At 39.2% G+C, this 11948-nt stretch overlaps 1 protein-coding gene across 1 annotated transcript in view; it reads right to left on the bottom strand.

The window, feature by feature from the left end:
* Window positions 1-2277: 2277 nt before the first annotated feature.
* The window catches only part of LOC140926398 (uncharacterized), a 25497-nt gene continuing 15826 nt past the window's right edge, over window positions 2278-11948 (bottom strand). Inside the window, exons 4-5 of the mRNA XM_073376148.1 lie at window positions 8739-10292; window positions 2278-2618 (exon numbers count right to left, since the gene is read on the bottom strand). Of these exons, the coding sequence (XP_073232249.1) occupies window positions 2278-2618; window positions 8739-10292 (1895 nt within the window). The remainder of the gene's footprint in view (window positions 2619-8738; window positions 10293-11948) is intronic.

Genomic DNA, 11948 nt, shown 5'->3' with positions numbered 1-11948 from the left:
CTAATCTAGGCGGACCAGTTAAAAGAAAAATAAATTGAAAGGAAAAGAAAGGAAAGGAAAAGGAAGGAAAAAACTACAATTTTAAGTTACAATAAATAATATTCTATCACAGTTTTGAACTTTTCTTTTCAGTTTTGAAAACTTTTCAGTTTTGAGCATTTCTGAAATGCCCCCGTTGGTAATTACTTTTGAAACAGGTTGGTAGTCTAGGGACTGCGCCGCTATATTGACGCTTAAAGACAAGGTAAAGGTCCCTCTAGCACGGTAAAGAAATGCTCTCTTTGCCAGACAGCTTTTTTTTCGCGCGACTTCGCCGCCTGTGGCATCAGTCCTAATTTCCCTTAATTTCCTATAATAAGGAAATTCAGATCAAGGGAGGAAACTAGTAGCTGAACACTTTGGTATTTGCAATTTAGCATTGGCCGCTGGGACTAAACACATCAATCATAAACTATGTTTTCTATCAACACTTCACGCGTTCAGTATATTTCAGTTTAAAATATTTATTGGTACTTTTCTGAATCCGACAAAAATCTAATAACTTCTTTCCTTTTTTACTACACTGAAATGCTAACGGATGTTCTACAAAACCTAATAATAAGGGGCTGATTACATGAGACCGGATGGCACTGCGGTTTACCGGGCAAAATCACCTTACTGAGGTGACTTTTAAACCTGCTTCATATGAAGCGAGATATCCTGGGGCCGCAATGCATGCTTACAGAGGGATTAAACGTAGTTATCACAGTTGTTACTCGCTGCCTTTTTTGTTAGTTTTGTTCGCCAGGTCAGCCCAGTGATCGCAATTACATGAAAAAGTTCCAGACAGGTAAAACTTAATCCTGGCATCACGATACCAGGCTCTCAGCCAAATAGGTGGTCATGCAAGAAGTTTATTTTCGTTGCGATGAGTTAATGTTTGCAGCTCTCAGCAAAGCCCGGTTTATGAAATCAGACCCAAAACATCTGCAAATTTCATGCAGGGGACAAAAGACATATGAAATAATCTTATCACTGGAGTAAATATCAATTTTAAACATTTCGATACGATGCCTGCACAACAAAGCTTGCACAACTTATTTTAAGTAACAAGAAAATGTATAGTTCTCCGGTTCAGACACCACTTTTCTCCTGAGCTCCTTCAACCCGTTTCAGCGACATTCAATTGTCGGTGATAACACCTACACAAAGAAGAAATCAATGTTGGCTGTCAGTTCTCAAAAAATGAAACAATTCCAATCAAATATTAGTTTAATTACACCTTATGAAATCTTTAAAGCAAACAACAAGACATCATTATGTGGTATAACTGTGCAGTTTGGTTTGGGATAACTGCAGCAAACAGGTCTAGCGTACCTAAATCTAAGGAATCCCGGCAATACTGTTGTTGCCAAAGTGAGAGAAGTGATGGGTATTGCAGGGCACAATCCTGGCCTCTCCGTCTGGGTGGCATTGTGATTCAACAAGGAAAAGAATGCAATATTTTTGGTAATATTTAGCGACTTTAGAAGGTGCGTTGAGGCTTGTAAACGTTCGGGATTGGTGTTGTCGGTTATGAAATTTTTATCCAAAAATTATCGAAAATATGGAGTGACTACATCCTTAGCATAGATTTATCGAGATAAGGACAAAAAGAAGGCAGTGAAAACGACAGGATGATCCCTGAGTTGCTTGCAATGCTGTTTTTAAATTAAACAGCTGTGTGCTATAATAATGATTATTCAGGGATAGTGGATCTTGAAAATATAATAGAACTTTAGTGTTATTGCATTAGACACTTCCTGATTCTTATTTTTGATAGGGGTAGGGGAGCTCGTTTGCAACTTTAAATTTATTTACGTAAGCTCACCAATTTTTGCAGGGTCACCGCAACAGCGCATGGCGCCTGTTACTACAGGCCCTTAACAGTCCCTCTTCCCATGAGAGATAGACCATCCAACCGGGAACTTAACGTCCCCTACTCTTTACGAACGTTGTGAGGGTTCTTCAACGTGTCACAGGATTTATATGTGAAAAGGTTGTGAGACGGGGCCTACGATTATCGTCCTTATTCGTGAAAACTAGAAAGTCTGACCGTTTGCAAATGGCCTTTGAAAGGCGGCACTTTATCTTCAGTCATTTTAAGACCCCGAGCGTTGATCCGGTTGGGGTTTGAACCACCGCCTCCCACTCGTCAGAGGGCGTTTGTTTAATTGATTAAATAACCTGCTAGTGGTTTTTAATTGGGTGAATAGTTGCCAAAGTATTATTTTCGCCTCTGCAATGTACTCACGCTGATCAGGTAGGTGTCCTTATCGCTGTTTGTACGCTTTGGTCATTTCTCTCTTTAATGATCTGAATCTGTTCGGGAGGATCATCTTTCTGCTCAAATCCGTCACTGTCGTTTTTGTCAAGAGTGATGTCAGTTACGCCACCTTCGTTTACGGCATCTGCAATAGTGCTCACTCCCATCTGACCTGAATCCAGTTGGGCGTGCAGGACGTTCGTACTTGACAAGCTACCTATTTCTCCCGGCAGTGAAAATAGTGGAAGCACAAAAGCCAAGCAGCAAGAGAATGACCATTGTGGATTTTTGCGCCATTCATCAACAAATTCATACAATTGCTGAACATAGTTAACTATACAGAAAACAAACAACAACAAAGACAGTTGGAGTGTAGCGATCAAATAATGGATGCTTGTGGGAGGTTTTTTAGTACACGAATGCCGAATTTATTATGATCAAAATCACTTCCGCATATGGTGCGAAACATACAATAGAGCATGGCTCCAATTTACGTGTGTCCTTACAGATAACCCACCCAACCAGGAGAAGTTGACCGTACCATCTGGGTCTACGTCCCCTACTCTTTACAAACAGTGGTGTGGGTCCTTTTGCGTCCCACAAGAACGAGATAAGTGAAAGTGCTGCGAGACGGGACCTACGGTTTTCCGTCCTTATCCGAGAAGACTAGAAATTCAAGCCGTTTGTAGATGTCATTGCAAACGCTGAACTTTCTCCTCAGTTACTTAACGACCCTGAGTGTTGGTCCCACGACCTACCGCTCAGCAGGCCGGTGCTCTCCCAACTGAACTACATGTAACCAGGCGGAAGTGAGCGGAATGTTGAGTTCTTAATTAACAAAACTTGCTGAACAGTCATTCAAACATTTGGGTCCTTCGAAAAGGGCTTGTTTGATCATTGAGCTGCCTCTCTAAAGTCGTGGCTAAGAGGACTCAGACTCAGAGCGCGCCACGATTTCAGTGTTATATACACAGAGTTAGGTGGGCTTATGTCGTTCAAGTAATATATTAAGCATGAGACGCAGTGGTTCATCACCAGATGAAACACTGAGAAGAGGAGAGTTTGAAAATACGACACGCAGCGGAGTATTTTTGACGAACTTCGAGGTGTTTTATCTGTTGATGAAACACTGTATCAAAAGCTTGACATTATTTCTCAAAAAAAATGAAGAAGAAAAAGGAGGAGAAATTAAGGATGCAAAAATGAGCAGTTTTTTTTTTTATCTCATTTCCAAACACTCATGCATTAAACATTTATTTCTTTGGTATTTTCTTTATGAATTATTAATTTGTTTAAGAATGCTTGGTAGAGCATTACTTGCACGTTAAGGAGACCCCAAGATTTCTGTGCCTTTAAACGGGAATCTTCGATTGCTTAGCCAAGTAATAAGAGCGTAAGCTTTTGTTGCTTATAGTGTCTATTCAGGAGAGACAGGTGGGAAAGATTCCTGGGTGCTTAAGGTGTCTCGATAGAGTTTTTCAGGGTCAATACCTCCCAAGTTTGAGCATAAACTACGTCGCTATTAACAAAAATTTCAAAAATATAACCTCCACAGCCATATTAGAACATAGGGACGTTTAACGTGCATGAGCTATTTTGAATGCTCCAGTGTAACCGTACCAAGAATGATGAATCTACCTTTTCCATCCTAACTATAGACTGTTTTTGGAGCGAAATTGGGTATTGCTGTACATGAATAAAAACGGGAAACGCTCAGCTTAGTCGATCCTTATTTTATACATTCACTTAGTTCTGTCTTTCCTGATACATCTGGTGTAAGTTAAGCAGATTTTTATCATTGTGGTAGATTGTTGCATCATCATAATTCGCGAGGTTTTCACGAGTGATTCTACTCAATGAAACAGTCTTAAACGCTGATGACTGAATTTTTCATGTTATAAAAGGTATTACTTCTTAAAAAACAAGAGCCTTTACTTAAGGCATTGGCTACAAAACGAAACAGGTCTTCATACGTTCAAGTTACTATTATTACTTCGGCGGAGCGCGAAGTAAAGGATTCGCGACGCTCAGGAATGTATCAATTTTGACATTTTTGGGACAAGACCACTGCAAGATGGGGCACGCTAAGTCTGTAGGTTTTCGGTTTTATTCGGCTGTTTGACGAAGTGAGAGCCAAATTAGGAAGAGACGTTTCGAGATCACTTCGATTTCTTTGATTTATTCTTTAACTTATTCGAGGAAGAAAGAATTAGTATATTGGCTTTCCCGGGGTTTGAACAGACTCATCTGTGTGACCCGTCAGATCAGAGGAGACTCTAAGTTGGGGGATTAGCCGATTGCGCTACTGCGACTCAAGGTAGTCCGGGATATGAAAAATAGCTATGAACTTATGCACTAGTTTCGGGACAAGATTGGGCGCGCAAGTTCGTCACTTTTCGGCTTGTTACGAAATGACACCGGACTAATTCGTGATATCTTGAGATCACTTCGAGTTTAGTCTTTAATTTACTCGAGGAATAAATAGAGGATATCACATGGCTGCGCAGGGACACGAAATTTCTCTTCGAAAGTTGAAAAACATTTCACGAGTGAGCATTCCTTTCAAGCTGTTTTATGATGAATTTAATGCTGCACAAAGACGTTTTGACTTTGTTGAGTGTTACGTAGTAAAATTGCTTTCATGCGTTTCTGGAAAGTTCTCTACGTTTTTGGATTATTCATAAAAAAATTAACTAGGTCATGATTACATCAGCACGAGTCAGCAGATTTGCATCAGTGACTGAAATCATAAAATATGTCGAAAAGCTACTACTATTCGCCTGTTTAGTATTTCTAGAACCTTATGTCAAACGGTATACAAGTTCCAAGCGAGTTCTTTTTTCCCACGAGCTGAAGTGCTGTGTTTTGTCAATTGTGACGAAGGTCGAGTTTCAAGTTCTGTGTTTACAAGTTGGCGGAAGCCGTAAGATATCTGAAGTTCAAGTGAGAGTTTGTTATTATTGGTAGATGCTGTTTAGTTTTACCTACGTTCAAGTCAAGTTTGTGTTGGCAGATGCTGTGTTTTAGAGCTCTGCAAAGAGCCTGCGTGCTGATAGTCAGTGAATAATTATCCTCAAAACATTCGAACTCGTAACATTGAGTTATAGCCAATTCCATACTCAACGTAATTGCCTCCTTACCCACGCCTTACATATCTTTAATCAGTACATGAGACTGCTATGCTGTTTTTGAAGCCTGATGTAAGAAAAATAGAGAATTCTTTTTTCACTGTTTGCTTTGTTAGACTTGTTATTTACCGCCAGTAATTTCATATTTGACTTAGGTCTAAACGTTTAGACCCAAGTCAAATTTAGAAGGATTTGTATGGAGTCATCAGAGCATAACTGGGCTAATATCTCAGAGACAATTTGCCCCGAAATGCTAGTTTTTGGCAAGTAGGCCTTCTGGATGTTGCTCTTTTCAGAATATCCTGACAAATCGCATAATTTCAGAAATTAACACCTTACTCTTACCATATTTCATTTCTTACTATTCCTTCGCATTTACAATTAACCAGTTCCACAACGACGACGCCAAAGTGTACGTTCCATAGCTTCTTGTTACTGTGAAAAGCCAATCTGCACGAGATGTACGTCACACAGCTGACACGTGAAAGTGCTGGACTTTGCCCCCTTTCGTGATTCGTACGCGAGGGAATTCGAGGTATCACACAGTAGTCTAGTAAACAGGGTTAAAAAAATAACTCATGCACACAATTTGCACGTGAAGATGTTGGGCTATGCCCCTTCTATAATTTGTACGTAAAAGAACGCATATTGCTTACGAGATTACTTTGCTCAAACGATTTTAACAAATCATTTCCTTTTCTAACATCTGCAATTAAATTATACATCATTCAATGTTAAGATTGATACCCTAACATTATCACTTTACTTTCAACAGAATTGTCAAATTGCCGAAATACGGATTTCTGCTCATACCATGTTATTCCACTCAATAAAAAATCTCTGATTAACTGAATCAACTGGCTACTCCCACTTAGCCACTGGATAGCAAACATGTATCAGATATGGTTACACTTACGTTGCCTGAACGTGAATTTAAAGGTCTTTTGAACATTGTACAAAAGAGAAGAAAGCATGTTTACTCGTTACAGCTTTAAAAGAATCAGCTCTTTTTCAAACTTCTGAAAACACAATTACGCCGCATACTTCCAAGTTAGAGTCAATATCTAAATACCAGTTATCAACGATTCATTTGTACATCTTTGAAAAATATGATTTTTTATACTTCACTTTGACGCAGGTGAAACATAATTCGCGTACGTTGTGCCGTTTGCCAAAGCCAAATTAGGTCATAAATGTCTTAAACCAGCAGCCACCCAGCTGTTTAAGCGTTCATATTTTAGTGTGCCTGCCTGCAGCGCGACCTCGACCACATTAACCAATGGTGTAATCTCTGGCAAATGGATCTAAATCAATCCAAGTGCGGGCTACTTTCTATTACCAGAAAAGCTGGCCCGTTTCACTTCTCCTATCAATTATCCGATGTCCAAGTTAAGACGATGGAAGCTCAGAAGGTCCTTGGGGTTTTAGTTACTAAACATCTGAAATGGAACTCCCAAGTGCTGGCAGCTTGTTCGAAGGCCAATAGCATGCTTGGCTTTCCGCGCAGATCAGCTTTCGACACTCATGACCAGCGAGCTCGCAAGCTACTTTACCTGTCACTAGTTCGCAGGAACTTCGCATATTGCTCGCAGGTGTGGACTCCTCAAGCTGTTAATCTTATCCTTGACATCGAAAGATTTCAGCGGCGCGCAACAAAATTCATTCTGTCTTTGCCGCATCGGTCGCACGTTAGTTTTAAGCAGAGACTTTGGAAAATTGGGCTACCACCATTATGTTATTGGCGCGAATTTTTAGATTTGGTGTACGTATTTAAATGTTTAGTTAGTCTATCGGATCCTTTTATTTCAGTCATGAATTCCACTAGACCCGGGCGCACTGTCTCCTCCAAGGGTACGTTGTTGAATACGATTAGGGCCAATACCGTCACCTCTGAGAACAGTTTTTACTGTAGAGCCCCAAGAATCTGGAATACTCTACCAGCCCACCTCCTAACACTGACTGTTCAGAAGCAAACTTCAAGAAAGATCTTTTTAATTACTTCTTGTATCTCACTAAGTCTGTTTATGATGTCGACACCCCCAGACCTGTACGAGTGTGTGTATTAATTGCCACACTAGTCGACATTGAACAGCTTGCTCGATCGTTTGTGTTGTTGATTTTTTATCGATCTCCTCCCTAATTCTGTTTTTGCATTTCCGTTTTTTTTGTCTTTTCTAAAGTATTGTCATTCTTGTTAGTTGTATAACTAATTTTCTTTTTTTTTTCTGGACCTCGTAGTAAAGCTTGTTCTGTGAGTGATCGAGGCCTCTTGGCGAGGTTTATAAATAAAGAAGAACCAAAATGGCGGTCTTAAAGTGCCGTTGTTTGACCTTTAGGGCAGCAATGTTATATTTAGATGCCAAAATCTCATTGGTTCCTAGCAAAGTACCTCATAGTACCTTCAACCTTATTGGCCCCTGCAACACACATCCGAAGAGACAAAGTCACAAAGCCCCAAAGCCCCAAAGCCACAAAAATGCATTACGCTCAGACCACTGAGTTATGAGCTATTTTTTTCAAAATAGCTCAATAAAGATGAAAATTTTTTATGATCAGGGTTAAGATGACATCGGAGTTGCATAGCAACGAAATGACGCCACCAACTATTTTTCTTCAAGGCAGTTTAAGCGAAGTCTGTAAGAGCGTTATCGTAATATTTTGGGATGAAGTTTTTATGGTTAGAAATACGGTAAAAACTGGATAATCTTCATGTTCGACCGTTATCTGTAGAAAAAAAAGCGCTTTTGAAGTGCAATTTCGCTTCATAGTAGTTTCGATCTTGTAATAACATGTGTGAAAGATCATGGAGATAGTTTCAGCCGATTTCTTATAAGGGAGGTTTTGAATAAAATGTATCGAGACGTTCTTGTCAGCGGTTTTGTAAACATTTAGGTCTACTTTAACAAATAGGCGGATAATTTTATACTAATTTCTTTGACCAGTTTGAAGATTGTTAATACCTTGTGAGGCAGTCAAATACGAGCTACAATTCGCTATTTTTTTGTCGAAGATTTCTTCCAAACATCTAGTTCCCAAAAAATACCGATGACGCTTAAACTTCACGAACAGCGAGGTGGCAATTAGAGGAAAAAGTTCCCGTGAACGGTTTTAACCGGAAGAACAGGAAATGGCTTCATCTCGTTGCTATGACAACTCCGATGTCAAATTTTCATCTTCATCTTTATCTACAGTTGTGGTGGCAATTTTTCCAAATCTTTATTAATTTCGACGTAGTTTATGCTCAAACTTGATTGGTATTGACCCTGAAAAACTCTATCGAGCCAACTTAATTGAGTAGTACAATTTAATTTAAAACATCATCTTACCAATCAAAAGTCCCATAACGAGAGTATTCGCTCCGAGTATCAATATATCGAAAGCCACACTGTTCATGTAGGTATTGTCTGAAGCAGGTAGGTTCTCAGCGGGAATCCTACTCACAGCTCCAATTCCCAAGTTAACAACAGTTACTGCAAGAGATGCTGTCATCAATCTGTTCTGAGAATCATCTTGGATGGGCTTGACCCAGGAAAAAAGTACCCCATACATTCCTCCAATGACCCAGGTCAAGCCAACATAGGACCTTCTTTCACTTCCCACCATGACAAGACCCGATGTAACGATAATTTTGCGAGACATCTCAACCATTTCCCAATACCAGGAACGGTCTTTGTAGTCTTCGAAGAGAAAGCTCAGCCCTGTAACCAATTCCGTGTCGCGGCCCTCAAATATCTTTTGGTTTACGGAGTTTTCGCTTCTTCGACATCTCCAAAGAGAGATAAAAGTCGCAACTGGTAATGCGATGATATAGACAACTGAGAGGTAGGCAATAATTACTAGGTTGTTATATTGTGAATCATCGCACTTTACGCTGTAATCTGCTCTCAGATACTCAGAACAGTTCTCGTCTTCTTTATCCTGACATAATTTCCAGCAAGCAATTGGCAGGACGGAGGTTGCTTTGGAGCATGTGCTCAGGTATGTCACGTACAGGGCAAAAAACAAGTTTCTATAAACTTTTTCCTTTAGTTCTGAAATTTTGTGATACATTTCCTCTTCTTCTAAACAACGATTTTTCGAAATGATAGCTTTACGGGAAAGGTAAATTATCCAAGCAAATCCGATCAAACAAGCGTTTATTGTCATAATTGCAAGAAGGTTTCCAAAAGCGTCAACATGCAATCCATCAGAAAGACAGCTAACTGGCGCTATTTGGAGAACGTCCAGCTGCAGTATGGCTGTATACTTGCCAATCAGCTGAAGAGAATCCGGCCATGATATGTAAGAGAGTGCCTCAAGCAAACCGTTGGTGACCTGATAAAAGCCAATAACGATCTTGATCTTGGATAAAAACGTGTCTGTTAATGAGTGCTTTCCTTCTTTTTTCCCGTTTTTCACCTTTTTTGACCACGCAGAAAATGCAACGATTATCAAAATAATCGCAACAATGATACACAACTGCCCAGCTATCCAAGTCTTGGATGGACATCTCTTGCATGAATGGAACTGTTTATAATACCGTGAACTGCAGACACTGCAAAGTGGGCCTTCGTAACCAATCTTGCAACGAGAATCTAAGCCACCCTCACAGGATACCTGTAGTGGACATCTGTACGGCGTGGGTATTGGGTGACGATATTGTATATCAGTTTTTCCTAATGCTGGTGTAGATGTCAAAAGATTTTTTATGAAATGTCGGTAATGATCTTTATAGGACTCCATCCTCCAACTCCACCAATAACCGGGTTTCAAGGTTGCGTAATCATCCTTGCATTCCAATCCTACTTCGCATTTTTTGCAGTCTTTAAACATATTGGTTCGATAATGATTTTCCAAACATCGACAGCCTCGAAGTCCGGCAAAGAAATCTGTTTCCGTACCTATAAAACATTTATAATAAGAATTAAAAACCTGGTTAATAAACCATCCAAGAGAGGCACCATTCAAGACTAGGTATATCACATATCCGCATGCCGAACAAATCCACTAGACCCTTCTTTTATCGCGAGCTATACTGCTACTCTAGTATTCCCAAAGACGCAAAAATGATCAGTTCTCGGAAATCTTACCAAGTTTCTCGACGCTTTTTTCCTCACTCCCCGAATAGCAGTATTCACTCTTTAAGATGTTTCGATACAGTTTCTCAGAGACCATACCGATGTTTTTCAATCGCCTTAAAAGTGATTTTATCCTTGTTCGATCGCCGCCAAATTTCCACCAGTGATTGACTACGAATTGACGTTTTCGAAAATGCAGTTTTTAGTAAAGTCGATGTCACTATGACAACCATAAACAAAAAACTTTAAAATCGATTAAATCCGAATTTCGCGCGATCTAGACCTGCTACTGAAAATCCGACACCAGAAACTTAAAGTATGATGTTTAGGAAATAACCTGTGTGAGAGGGAAAAAATTCTGCATGCTTGAATTCAAATAAAGCTTAAATGTATTTCAAACCTTACATTTTTAATAGCCGTGATAAATTGTTTAATAAAAAAGTTCTAAAGAACTCAAATTAATCTAGCGTCACTAGCGTCAGATAGCTGCCTAATATCATATTTCGATGCATGGAAAGTTTGGTGTATTTCCTTTCTTTCGATCAATGAAAGTTTCAGACATTTTCATAATATATATATCATGGAGACTGTGTGATTAGGGTTAAAAAATTCTGTGGAGCCGTTTTAAAGATATACAGAAAAGCCCTAAAAGTCAAAATTCAGAACAAAGTTGCACTTAGACAGGTGGTGAGAAAACAGTTTAATAGTTTTCAGGATCGCATCCTTCTGACGCTACTTAAGATTAATTTGAGTTATTTAGAACTTTTCTATTAAAAAAATCATTACGGCTATTGAAAATATAAGGTTTGAAATATATTGACGTTTTATTTGAATTTAAACTTACAGAATTTTCTACTTCCCACGGAAGGTATTTGTTAAATACCAAACTTTTAGGTCCTGGTGTCGGCTTTTCAGTAGCAGGTCTAGATCGCGCGAAATTCGGATTTAATCGGTTTTAAAGTTTTTTGTTTATTGTTGTCATAGTGATATTGATTTTACTAAAAACTGCATTTTTAAAAAACTTCAATTGATAAACACTGGTGAAAATTTTGTGGCGATCGGACAGAGATAACATCATTTTTAAGGCGATTGAAAAACAGCGGTAAGGACTGCAAAAAACTGTTTCGAAACACCTTAAGGTAACATTCGTTATTTTTGGACTTGCAATTTTGGGTAGTCTCAACTGATGTTATGATGTTAGCCATCATAAACAAATTTAAAAAATCAACATAGATCATTCTCTTAAGCCATTATACTCTTCTGAAAATAAATCAATTACTCGAGCGAAGCGAGCCGAGAGGTAGTCTGGGGAGAGGACTGCTCGGCTTGCTTCACTCGCCGTTATTTTTCCTATTTTACCCCGTTATTTTGCCTTTTTCCCCCACTGCGGAACCTGGTTTCAGGCTAATTTGTATATTCCACTATAGAACAATTCTTGATGCATCAAAACTCATACCTTGGCTCCGAGGCTTTGAGATT

This window comes from Porites lutea, chromosome 2, assembly GCF_958299795.1.
Source record: "Porites lutea chromosome 2, jaPorLute2.1, whole genome shotgun sequence".
NCBI classification, from domain to species: Eukaryota; Metazoa; Cnidaria; class Anthozoa; order Scleractinia; family Poritidae; genus Porites; species Porites lutea.
The sequence above is the reverse complement of the archived record's forward strand: the minus strand, read 5'-3'. Positions and strand labels throughout refer to the sequence as shown.